Source organism: Ursus americanus, chromosome 6 (assembly GCF_024610735.1).
Source record: "Ursus americanus isolate L20-20 chromosome 6, mUrsAme1.1.p, whole genome shotgun sequence".
In the NCBI taxonomy this organism is placed as follows: Eukaryota; Metazoa; Chordata; class Mammalia; order Carnivora; family Ursidae; genus Ursus; species Ursus americanus.
This window is the reverse complement of record NC_142132.1, coordinates 42,342,768-42,356,360: the sequence shown is the minus strand read 5'-3', so window position 1 is coordinate 42,356,360 and position 13,593 is coordinate 42,342,768. Positions and strand designations below refer to the sequence as shown.

Genomic DNA, 13,593 nt, shown 5'->3' with positions numbered 1-13,593 from the left:
CAGGTCTGTTGTAAAAACTGTATGCTGTGGGCTCTTAATAAATAAATAAAACTCCCTCCCCCCTTACGAATTCCTTCCTGTTCTCCTCACCAGGGCCCAGAAAGGGCTGCCCCTTCCTTGTCTGAGGGGCCACTAGCATGAAGGCCTGGGTCACAAGGGTGGGGCAAGCATGACATAATCCCTTTCTCTGGTTCTGATACTGTGGAAAAGTAACCGCCTCTTGCTAAGCAATTTCCCACCTAAATTGGTTTCAAGTCATTAAAAGCTGCAGCACTCCCAAGGAAAAAATAATAGCAGCTCTCTGAGGTTACCCTCTACACCAAACTCCCTGACTCCAGTAGCAATTAGACATCGCTCCACTAGCAGGCACTCTCCAGAAATGGAGCCAGAGTCACCAAAGAGTAACTGGAAATGAGAAGTGAGGTCATCCTCCCCTTGCTAAAGAAGTTTCCGGCAACGTCCCTTGGGGGCGCCCCCTCTTCACTTCTGCAGAGCTGCCTGCACTGGTGAAGCATTTAGGTGCAGGAGGCCCCCCCACCCCACCCCCGCAGGCAGGCACAGGAAGAGGATCTGAGAGTAAATCTGAGCTCTCCTTCCGGTAAAAAATGCAGCACACTCCATTTTCTGACAATACCATAAACTCACTTTTATGACACTAGTTATAAAACCCTTAACATTTGTCTAGTGCTGGCAGTCGGTTTTTTTCTTAGAGATCCAAATGCAAGAGGGACATTTGTGACCCCAAAGCTGGCTTGGGGTTTATAAAACGAAGGTGCCATAAAAGTAACACATCCGAGGTACTGAAAAAAGATTAGGTTCTGTACCACGAAGCCATAGCATTTCTAAGGAATCCTTTCTTTGCATCTTCCACCACTTCTCTTTTTTTACATTGTTTTCATCATGAGTTAAGACCAGAAGGTGAATGATTTCTAATGTGCCAGCAATAAAGGAGGGGGAAGTAGGATGATGAGGAGCTATTTCCCTGATGACCCATCTCTAAATTTATCACCCTCCAGAGGGCTCGGTGGTGGTGTCTGTTCTCTTGTGGTACAGCAGGAGCAAGACTAGGTAGGCACATGCAAGCGCGTAAGGACAAAAGGGCCTGGCATCTGTGGAAGCCAAACGCTGCCTGGCTTGGTCGGGACTCACTTATTTGGAAGAGTATGTAGGTGTACAAACTGGGACTCATCACAACCCTGGGTTCAGGACACCCATCCCCTTGTCCAGGAATGGCCCTCTTTTTAATTAACTCATTAGTTATTTATTATAATGAGAAATGGAAAAAAAATTTAAACCCTGTGAATCTAAAGCTAACACTGACCTTGACTTACAGTCAACCATTCGCTTCTCTCCTCCCTGTTGCTCTGCCTCTCTCTGTATTAACCACTATTGGGAATTTTGTATTTCATCCTTTCTTTGGATGTGTGCATGCACGTGTTTCATACATTTTAAATGGGTATGAAGTTGTATGTTGTTTTCTATTAGTTGACCCATATGAAATTGCCTTTAATGCTTTTTCTGATTCAGTGTTATTCTGCTAAGATTCATTCGTGCTATTACATGAAGCTGTAGGCCGCTCATTCCATTGCGGGTCGTATTTTTTCACCTTGTTAAAGCTCATTTGGATTGTTTCCAGGGTTCTGACTTTATAAGCAATACTACCCTGACCTTTCTCACTTCTGAAGTGCATGCGGGAGTTTCCTTTGGGTAGAAATACAGGAGTGGCATCGCTGGGTCATAGGGTACATGAATGTTCCGTTTTATAAGAGAATAGCGTACTCATTTCCAAAGTGGTTGTACTGGGTACACTCCCACCAGCAATTAACCACCTGTTACTCGCATCCTCTCCACCACCTCTCATTTTATGCCAGTCTAATTGGTGTAAAATGATATACCTTTATGGTCTTGATTTGCATATCCTAGATCACTAACGATTTTGAATATCTCTTCCTATGATATCCTGGCCATATGCACTGCCTCTTCTGTGAAAGGCTTGTGCAGGTCTTTTGCCCATTTTTCTGTTAAATTGTTTGAATTTTTCTTATTGATTTATAAAAGTTCTTCCTATAATCTTGATAGTAATCCTATCTTGGTTATGATGCATTGTAAATATCCCCTCCCAGTGTGTGACTTGCCTTTTTTTTTTCTTGAAATTGTCTTACAATGAACGGAAGTTTAATAAAGTCGAAAGTAGCCATCTTTTCCTTTATTAGAAGTACTTTTTGTAGCACTATTGCAATGAATCTTCACAAGAATCCTATGCGGGTGGGAGTACTGGCTCTCTATGAGAGACAAAGAAAGCAGAGAGCGGAAACTCAAAAGCCATTTGGCCCAGACCTTATGTTCATAAAAAGCCTTAAGTCAACTTTGTATTCATTATCTCCAAATGAGGTAGGTCACCTAGAGCCACAAAGATTCACTGTCAGGGATGAAAGAAGACCTAGCAGCTCAAGGTTAGAGTGCCATCCTTTGTAATTTACTAAAAAACAAAGGGATTTTAATAAATCTTGTCAGCACGGGAATAACACATTTATACCGTATTCTGTTATTTTCATTATCACTTGGTTATGGTATCAACCATAACATGTATTTCTGAGTATTTTAAGTTTCTAAGGAGACCCCCAAAGGACCTCTCTCAACTCTGAGAGGTTCCAGACAGGAAGAGTGGCGTGCTCAAATTTACATAGTTGGGGAGCGCGGAGCTGGGATTCACACCCAAGCGTGTCAGGCTTCAGAGCCCAGATGCTTTCTGCTGCTCAGTGTGGCTGAACAACAAGGAGAAGCCAACCCGAGCTAATTGCTCTGTGAGAACGGAAGGGGAGGGAGGAGATGCGGAGGCAGGCTGGACTGCCCGTCTGCTCGGAGACGGCAGTCCTGGCCACAGGAGCACGTCTTTCTCACACCATTCACTGGTGACCTGAGGCACAGTAGCTACCACAGGTAAGGTTCGCTGGACAGGACACCACCACCAGTAGCTTCCTTAGATGACACCTGCCTTCGTCCCACCATCCTCCTTCTCCTTTAAGGGCTCTGCAAGCGCACGGTGGGTAAGTGCCAAACACAGCCCGGAACCCCGGGCGTCAGAGCCTAACTAGGAGTGTGACCCCATGTCTCTGATCCTAATCTGTATAATGGGACAGTGATGATTAATTCAGGTCATTGTGAGCAAGTCAACGAAATAAATGAGCAAAGTCTAACCCGCTGCTGAAGCATGTGATGGCTTTTCTGCATCCTCCTCCTCTCTGGCCCTGGCTTCCTCTCACCCTGTGCTCCTTCGGGTCCCCTCACTTTAGACTCCATCCTGGGTTTTCTGTCCTTACCACCATCCCCCCAGCACATCTCTCTTCTGAAGCACAGTCCCACAGACATGCCAGGTCAACTGGCCAGCCCTTGCTCTGGGCCTTCCGTCTCTCATGTATGGTCTTCCTCTTTCTAACCCTTGGCTGCCCACGGTGTGCCCATCCTCTCCTCAACCTTGTCCCCTCAGTCCTTCCACCTCTTACCTGCTCCTTGCTTCCGCTTTGGCTGAGTGTTCTCACTTGAGATGGGCAGGCCCCTCTGGGCCACCATCCGAGGAGCCCATGAGGAGGGAGGTCCATCAATCGGGCTTAATCCACCTGCTCTTCACTGACCCCTTGGAAACTTAGAAGATACCGAATGAGCAGCCCCTCTGCTTCTGTTGCCACGAATGGGCATCTTACCTAAAGAATGTGTGCATCTCCTATGGACACTCACAGACCTGTGAGAAATTTCTATCCGACTGGCTGAAGATGGATCACCCCGCTCTGGGAAGGTGTCTCCTTCCTACCTTGGAGATGACGGTGCCCACAGCAGGTCACAGCACACACATGGCCAGGTGGCCAGTTCCTGCCTACCTTCCTGATGCCTTCCGAAGGACTGGACACACAGTTGTCGGCCCCTCCGTTCTTGCTGATGGTCCGCCAGAGTTCAGCAAAAGTGCTGTCTTGTTCCAGGGGGTTGGTGCCCTTGGCTCGGAAGTACTCATACACAGCAGAGTCCCGGACGGTGCCGTAAGACATATCAACTTGTTTGGAGAGGTCCTGAAATGTCCTGAAAATGCAAAAAGGCATGAAGCATGGGTACCTGATGCCTACTGCAGGGATGTAAACGGGCTGCAAGGTTCTCCTGAGGACCAAGCCCAGCTGTGGCCCACTATCCACGTTCGTCACTCATAACCCCCATAGCTCCAGTTCCTCGGCCCGGAGCACGACTTGCCAGGGCCTAATCCTATCACAGGTATGTTTCCTCAGTGTAGATGAATTCAATAAGGTTACCGAACACCTAAAACCAGGTCTTGTGTTGAGCTCAAGGGACAAATGGATGCATAAGATATCATTCCTGCCCTCAAGGAGCTTACAGTCTCACCACAGACACATACAGACCGTCACAGTATATGAGTCAGGGTACCATAGGTGGCTGGACACTAAAGGTCTCCAACTCCAATGCCTACAGCACTGGAAGGAAACACATGTTGGCAAGACTGATGACAATGACTAGTCCCTGCCATTGAGAACTGGTGTGGGCAGAGACACGCACTCAGGTCGTGCCCGTGAAGAGGCAGATCCCCCTCAAAAGCTTGTGGCTCTTACAGAGTTCCACCCAATTGTTGCATTTTGAGCGCCGCCTCTCAATCTGTCTTCCAGTAAAGAAAGAAATCTGTGTATTTATATGAAGTGCCTTGATTTTAGGCATTGACAACTATTCAAAGATGATGAAGATAAAACCAAGCACTTCTGAGAGCCTGGGGTTTGTTGGACACGAAGGAGAAGCAGGTAGCTCAGGCCACATGCATGTTGGAGGAGGGAGTGCATGTGGAAGGCTCCCCAGCAGATGTCTGAGCTGGGGATGGAGACGGAGAGGCTTCCTTGGGGTAGGGGCAATAGTCAGACCAGGAAGGACCACTTGGCATAAAGCTCTCCCTCGCCTTAAGTGAGCACCGCCTGGTTCAGTATGCTGACAGAACGTCGCACACAGAGTCAAATGGCAAAAGAACAAAAATCCTCAAACGCTCAGTGGTGAGCCAGGCTCTCTCTCTGCAGGCTACAACTTGATCGTTCTTTATTTCTCTTCCGGTTCTTCTTTGTACCAACCAGGATCATCATCCCCACCTCTCCCTGAGTCACCCTTTCCAGGAGGAGATCCCATCTTCTCAACCTGATCGACATACCCCTCCACTTGCTGGTCTCATCTCCAGCTGCTGCTCCTGTTCCGCCCCATGGCCAATGCTGAAATGAGAAATCCCACACAGTCCCCATCAATGGCACCAGGCCATGGCGCTTCCTCTGCCTGGAACCCCTTTATCTCACTTCGCCACCTGATATTCTTCTGCAAACACTCTGAAGAGGCAGGTGCCTCCCTTGCCCGTGCAAAGCCATCGCCATCCCTTTCCTCCCTGTGCCATCTCTACACCTTGCATGGTTTCTATGGCAGCATAATATCACTGTGATTTCAGGGCACAGCATACCAGAACGAGAGGAAGCAGCATCTCTGGAGTCCAACCACTTGGCTTACCTCACAGCTCCCCCATCACTGACCCCGCAGGACTGGCAGGTTAGCTAAACTCTCTGCGCCTCAGTTTCCAAACCTCTTAAAACAGGGTGAGAAGCAGAGCCTGGGGCAGGGGGCTACCATTACAACTGAGGTGATGTGTGTCTAGCTAGTAAAGCAGTGCCTGACACAAACTCAGTGGCCAGTAACTAGTAGCATTTATTCTGCACAGTAGACTGTAAGAAGCTGGAGGGTTGGAGCCAAGGCAGCCTCTTCTTTGCATCTGTGGCACTGGACCCAGGGCTGACACCGGTCTTCGCAGCATGCACACAGAGGAGCCAGCAATGGCGGCTTCCTCCTGCTTTGGAGACACACTCCATGGAGTTCCTTTAGGCCCTACTACATGGCCCAGAAACAGAGCTCAGTATTTGTTTCAATACATTACAGATGAAAGGAAACAAAAAATAACAAATTCGATGAAGAAATCTTTCTAATTATTGTTCATTATTTATATCTAATTGAAGCAAGATGTTCCTTTGCTTGAAGGGCCCCAAGGGTTGTAACTCTGTCGTAATTTGCTTGTAATGAAAGGAGGGGGGATCTTTTTTTCCCACGTTTTTTATTTTTCTCATGGTAATACAAACAAACACAAGGCTTTGATGAATGGGAAACATCAGGATGAATTACACAGTTGAGTCTAAATACTGAACTGCTCTAAATTACTGCAGTTTCCATGAGTATGGCATGAATGTGTAACCGCCAAGGAGCTCAGCTCTACTGCTCCATCCCCACATTTGAAATGGAGATTTCCTCTCTCTTCTCAGTGTTTATTCATGACTGTGCCCCTGGCCAGAGGCTCAGGGATCATCTCTGGATGACAAGTAGGCAGCCCGAATATTTACGGCTTCATGTCCACTTCTGTCCCAGTAGACCTCACTGTTCCCGCCCCCAAACACCACCTCCGTTTGCTGTGCCCGCCTCATGGCTCAGCCCCACGGCCTCCATATATCACCTCGCAAAGCCATGAGTCACTGCAGAGGGATCTCTCCCATCTCAAATGCACACATTTGAGACATCCTCTTTCAAGGAGTTTCCAAGCTCACTAACACGCCCAGCACACAGTAGGTATTGCCACCCTATTTCAGAGTAGCTAACACTACCAAAGGATGTGGAGGTTTAGGCAGAAGGACCCAGCTATTCATACGTCAAAGCCATCATCTCCTTGGGGCACCTACTCTCTCATCAGTCTACAGTTTTGCAAGGGATACAGGGGGAGCAATAAAGGAGACGAGCAGCAGCCAGCCAGCCAGGCTCCAAGCCAACACTGGCAGTCAGGGGAAGACAGATGTGCACATCAGGTAGGACACCCATCCGAACCAGCCAGAGATGCTTAGCTTGGAGAAGGCAGCACCAGCACACTTAATTTAGCATGTTTCTCAAATTAGTCTCTTCAGCAACAACTGCTAGAAAGTGTCCATGCACCCCCATCACAGAGAAATGCAGATCTGTCCATCACAGGGGGTATCGCTATAAACCCCAGTCATGCATGCTGCCCCTGGCTAAAGTCATTCAACCAGTTAGTTGTTTCATCGACAGCTACTGAGTAAATACTTGGTAAGGCACAGTGGCACAGAGAGCAAGGAATGAATGGCAGGCATCCTCGTGGGGTTCATAGTGAGGGCTGGGAGAATGGTCAGAGAAGTAAACCAACAGTAACTAAACAATGGGAGCAAACTGAAATAGAACTCTGCCTGGGGGATTCTGGAAGCATGGGGGAGGAGCAGCTGGCTTTGGCCAGAGCTAAGGAAAGGCTTTGTAGAAGAGGAAATGTTAAGCAGAGCCATGAAAGATGGGTGGAGGTAGCTGGATGGAGAAGCAAGGGTTAAGTGGTTCCAGCAAGACAAGATATTACCTGAGAAAGCACTGGTGGTCCATCTGGGACACACACCATGGGGCAATTCATATCAGCTAAATGACATAGGTTTTGGAATCATACAGACGTGGGTGTGAATCCTGCCTGTGAATACTTAAGCTGTTTGAGGTAGACCAGTAGTTCTCAAAGTACGGTCCTCAGAGTCACGGCATCAGTATCACCCGGGACCTCAAAGAAATGTAGATTGTGGGGCCCACCCCAGAACTACTGAATCAGAAACTTTGGGGGGCACTCAGCAATCTGTTTTCACAGCCCTCCAGCGGATCGTGATGAGCACACGTTTCAGAATCACTGACCGAGGCCTTAGTTTTCTTAACTCAGACCTTTCTCACAGGTGTGGTGAAGATTAAAGATCACAGACATATGCCCAGCACACAGGCAGTGTTTAAAAATGCTAGCCCTCCTATTAGGCTGTCAATAAGTAGTTCAAATGGTCAAAGCAGAGAACAGTATAAAGGAGTCATCAGTGATGGGGCGGTGGTGGTCACGCTTGGATAGAAGCAACAAAGGACAGGCAGCTTCTCTAGACTTTTCTAGGCTTCATGAGATTGAAGCCTGTCTTGGCATCTGCCCAACTGCCTCCCCAGTAAGGATCCTGCTTCTTGTTTCCATATTGTTACCAAGGTACATGCAAATCCCTCTTCATCAGCACACAATGGGTCGTCCCGTGAACAATACACGTTTTAGGTACCCAGGATGCCGGAAGTGACAACCTGAGGAAGTCTGAACCCAGAATGAGCATGGAGACACCAACATGCTATTGGCAGGCCACAGGGACCCTCGTTTTTGTGAACCGTGATGGTAACTGCCTGGCAGAGGTTTTCCTGGGAAAGTAGTGAGTGCCTGGGTGGTGGAAGCTTCCAGGGAAGGATGTCTTTATGTATTTATTTTTACTGAAGTACAGCTGACACACCGGTTACATTAGTTGCAGGTGTAGGACATAGTGATTCAACAAGTCTATACATTAGGCTATGCTCACCGCAAGTGGAGTTACCATCTGTCACCACACAATGCTTTTAAAAACCCATTGTCTATATTAGGGAAGGAAGTCCTTAAAAGCATCTTCCCTAGGCTGCCCTGTCTGGGTCTGTATTCACTAATGAAGTGTCACTTTGCAAGAATATGCACTTGGCAGCTTACCCTGTGTCCCTGTAGTCTGCTGTCTATCCCCTTGCTTTTTCATCTTTTGACAACATTTAGTGTTGAAATCCTCCGATGGCAAAGCTTGGCCTTTCCTCCAAGCGTACTTCTGAGCCAGTATCTTTCACTCTGTTGTGTCCTACTGAAACTGGGTTTGAGACCAAGGGGAGATGCTTCTATCTCCTGGCCAGGATGACTAATTTTGGGGGTCTCCCCTAGCTGAAAGCATAGCTGACTCCTACGAACACATCAGACCACCTTGCAAAAGGACTTCCCAAACATCCTTTGCCTTTGAGAGCAGTTTTCTCCAATTAAACATGCATCTTGGAAGTCCCACGATGTCTCCTTTGGCTTTGGCCAAGGACAGCCTACCCAGCTCGGCACCGCCTCCCTCCCTCCCCATACCTTTCTCCATAAATCAATCTTACTATTTCCTAGATACATTTTCATTAACAAAGAGATAAATGTGTTTGCAGCATGAGAAAAATCAATAATACAGCATTTATAAATACATCTCTGCATGTTACAAAACTATTTACATTGGCAATAGAGATAAATACACTTGTAACAGGAGCAGAATCAATATACAGTATATGTAAAACAGATTTTAACAACGGTGGGGTTGCCATAATCATGGGCCTGATAAATCTAAATCCAAAGCCCTATTGCTGTTCCTTTAAAAGAAGAGAAAGTAGTGGAGTGACCCAAAAGGCATGGCAGGGTAGGGGTGCCCATCCTCATAATCCGAAGCTGTCTGAACTACAGATGCCTGGACCAGGATCCCGACAGCCTCTCTTTTCTAGCGCTCCCCTTCCAGGAGATGATGCTGCGCGAGTCACTTGGGATTGCCTGGCTGGCTTTCCATAGGCTGCTTAGGGGACCTTCGGGCATCAGTGCTCTAAGCTCCCTGTCCATGTCCCTGCCCTCCTCGGTTTCTTCCCCAGGGCTCCCCATTGTGCCTCTAGTCTCTCTGATTCTTCTTGAATGCAGTGTTCCCCTACCTGGGGCTTCGCCACATTTCCCATTCTCTCCTCCCCCAGACCTGGGTTCTTCAAGGTGGCTAGGACCTCAGGTGGACGCTAAGACACTCCAAGAAGGGCTCGGAAAGGCTCCACGGGTGTCTTCATTCTTTCATTCGTTCATCCCAACACACATTTGCTAAGTGTTTGCTCGTGTCAAGCACTGCTCTGGGGATGTAGGGGGAACAACACAAAGTTCCCGCTCTCGTGGCATTGACGTGGTGGAGGTGGGGAGACAGAGACAAACATATGAACGACAGCAACAAAAACACAAAAAATCACGGAATGCCGGGGTCAGCAAGCTTTCTGGAAAGGGAGAAAGTGTACAGACGTGGGCAATAAGGGCCACCTACCACTCTGTCGCATACCCCTGGTTTTTGCGCTTTTGTTTTTTTAGAACACTTCGAAAATGTTTCAGGAAAGAACAACAGTCTTCACCTGCAGGCTGCTAATGTGGCCTGTGGGGGCGAAGCGGGCAGACCTCTGATGTCACATACCCAGTGATCAAAAGTGCTATGAAGATGAAGAAAGCAGAGTGAGGATGATAGAGAATAATCGAGGAAGTGGTCAGATCAAGTGTGGGGGGGGAGGGGGGGTGCCACTGAACTTGACGCTGAGGGCATGTGCTTCTCCAGCGCTGGGAGGACGCCCTTGCAGGCGGGGCTGACACCTAGAGACACCGTGCCTTCCAAGGAGCACAGGCAGGCAGGCTCCATGTGTGTCAGCCTCCCCTTCCCTGGGACAGCCCCCCGAACACATCCCAGGGCCCGCTGGGGAAGCCTGAGGGTGGGCGTCACGGGGTACTACACGCACTCCTCTGTAGCCAGCTGGTCATGAGAGTGGCTGCAGGTGTGAATCCTAGCCCGGGAAAACTGTCAGGTTAAAACCTTCTGGGGACAATTAGTAACCCAGCAGGATGAGGGAGGCATGCCCATGACAAGAAGACACATCCCTGTCAGATACAGGAGGCCACAAAGCCCTTCTTGAAATGCGAGCCCTGCGGCGGCCAGCCACAGAGGGCAGGCATGTATGGAGTTGCACTCACCTCCCTCCCCCACGCCCCCCTATGTTGTTTTCCCTCTATATTCCATTTTTTGGAATGCTATGGAAATAAAAAGATGCCTAAAATAAACTCCCATGAAAAAAACTGTATTTGTATACAGTATATTTGCATTCTAGTAAAAAATTACCACTATTAAATGTAAATAAATATAGGAACAAAAACAGGGGAAATAAGCACTGAACACTTGTGAGACTTCCACTTTTTACAAATGTGTTTCTGTAAAATTTGCATTTTTTAATTACATTGTAAACACAACACAAATCCTTAAAAATTGAAAATCCTTCTGCTGCCCAAGTGACAGCTCCGGGCCTTGGGATCCTAGCTCTGTGGTCTCCGTGTTCTCCATGTCCACCCCCCCTGCCAGCTGCTCAGTGCAGCCACGATCCACGGGAGGAGATAGGCTCCTCTCCCACCCCATCAAACACCTGCCCTGCAGGCTGGGAGGAGTGGACTCCGAGGGGCTGCGATAGTTCAATCTTCAGGCCCCAGAACAAGACGAAAATGTCCAGCCTAGTCCAGAAGGGCTTGAGCCATCCTGGGCATCCAGGGCCTTAGGACTGAGACTCCCTCTCCCAGGTAGGCTGGAGTTTCCCTTACTGGTACATGTTCTGCCTGGACTGAGCCCAGGCCTGGTGCCCTGGTGGCCGAAGTTTCTGAAAGGTGAGCCTATGCGATCATCTATTTCTGATTGCCAAACTCAGCCTAGACCCTGGAAGTGAGCAGGGCTCAGGAACAGGGCGAGGGAGGGGGCCAGGTCAGATGATGCTGGGCCAGGTCCCAAGCCGAGGCCCTGGCATGTGTCAGAGGCTGAACGGTCACATCCTCCACTAAGTCAAAACCAGCAACATCTAGTACCCTTGGCAATGGAAGCTCAGTCTTGAAGCCTCCTGCATTCCAGATCCATCTTCTCCAGTCTCTTCTTGGGTTACTCAGCTCTCAGGCCTCCCAGCCTTCACTCAGGCTCAGTATCTGTCCACCATGCTGTGTCCTGCCTTCCGCACAGGACTAAAACCTGCCCATCCTCCAGGATCACTTCAGCTGACGTCTCCAGTAGGAAGAGCGGATCCTCCCATTCCCCGGGGTCCAGGCCCTGTCTCTGTGTTCCCAGTATAGCCTATTCTAACATCTACCCCCTTGCAATTCATGTGTCCATTGACACGTCTGTCTCCCCAACTCCCCAGTGAGCTCCCTCAGGGCTGGACTCTGTCCATGTCTGGATCCCTGTCACTCCACATAGGGTCTGACAGACTGTAGGTGCTCACTTTGTGTTTTCTGAAAGAATCAACTCTAGTTTAAAACAACTCTGTGTTTATAGCTGAATATGGTGGGGGGAAAATCCAGGCTGGAGACCAGCATGGTGATGGGTCTACCTTTAGAATCACAACCACGAACTTCAGGGGGACCCTCATGCTGCCTGGCACACTTCCAAACTCCCCTCCTCGATTCATCCTTCCACTCTCTTCAACGACTCTCAGATAGTGACCCTGCTTCCCATTTCTTAGGAGAGTAGAAGCAATTAGTAGAGAACTTTGCTTCTCTATAAAGAACTTCCTTTCCTAAAACCGTTGAATACCTGCTGGCACTACTTTTTTAGATGGTGGGCTGCCATGGCTCCTACTGATGTCTTACTCCGTCTCCTGGAGTCCAGACTTCCCTGCCTTCTCAGAACATTGCTCTTCCAGTTGTCACCTCTGTCTCCTACATCATGAAATTTCTTCTCTCTACGGATCATTTCCATCAGCGTGAAAACACATACATAGTCTATCTTGGAAAAAAAAAAAAACCCTCATTCTTTGAGATCACACTCTTCTCCAACCACCCTCCAGTTCTTCCATCCCCATTTCTCATGACCCTACCTTGACTAAGTTTTCATCCCCACACTGAACTGAAGCAGTTTTTGTCAAAGTCATTAATGATCTCCCAAATATGGTGGCTGATTCCCACTCCACACTCTGCCCCAACCAGTTGAATTTGACAAACTTGAGCACTCTGTCCTTCTTGAAGGCCTTCCCTCACTTGGCTTCTGGGATGTCACTCTTTCTTAGTTCTCTCACCTTGCAGGGGCTTCCTTATCCCTCTCCTTTCTACTTTTTCTCCTCCCAGACTCTGAATCTTGGGGTGTTCCAGGCTCAGGCCACAGATTCCCTCTCTTGTCCGGTGACATCCCTTTCACCATGATCCAGTCAAATCAACTGGCTGTAAATACATCTATACACTGATGCCTCCAATGGACCGCCCCAGTCCTAACCCACCCCATCAACACTAGGCAATTGCCCACCCCTGACATCTCTATTTGGATGGCTAGTAAGTCCCTAGACAGAACACAGTCAAACCCAAGCTCTTGAATTATGAGCCCCAGAACCCACCACCAAACCTGTTCTTCCTCTCCTTTGTCCATCTCAGACAAACACTCCTCTATTTTTTGAGATGCTGTGGACAAAAGCCTTGGAATCACTGCTGATTCCTCTCTTCCTCGTACATCTCACATACTGTCTCAGCATATTTGCCCTCTCCTACCATCCAGAAAGCTCCAGAAGCAGACTGCTTCTCATCACCTTCACCATGTGGATACTGAGACCATCTCCCTAATGGCCTCCTGCCTCCACCTTTCACTCTATGCTCTATTCCTCAGGGGGACAGGTAGAATGATCTTTTCAAAGTCTAAGTCAAATCACGCCACCTCTTTCTCCAAAATCCTCCAGCTGCTTCCTATCTCTCAAAGAAACATCCAAAATCCTCACATGGCCTGAAGAGTCCCACACGACCCGAACCCAACACCTCTACTCTCACCACACTGGCCTTCTCTGCCTTCCCACCTCAGGGTTTCTGTAGCTATTTTCCCCTGTGCCTGATATCCTCTTCCCTCACATCTTTAATTGGCTTACTTCCTCAGTTGTCTTAGGTCTCTGATCAAATGTCACCTTCTCTGT

The 13,593-nt window shown here is 48.5% G+C and overlaps 1 protein-coding gene across 1 annotated transcript in view; it reads right to left on the bottom strand.

Annotated features, from left to right (window-relative positions):
* Window positions 1-13,593, bottom strand: part of GRID1 (glutamate ionotropic receptor delta type subunit 1) — a 685,250-nt gene that overhangs the window by 36,130 nt on the left and 635,527 nt on the right. The window contains exon 13 of the mRNA XM_045783660.2: window positions 3,876-4,071. Coding sequence (XP_045639616.2) covers window positions 3,876-4,071 — 196 coding nt within the window. The remainder of the gene's footprint in view (window positions 1-3,875; window positions 4,072-13,593) is intronic.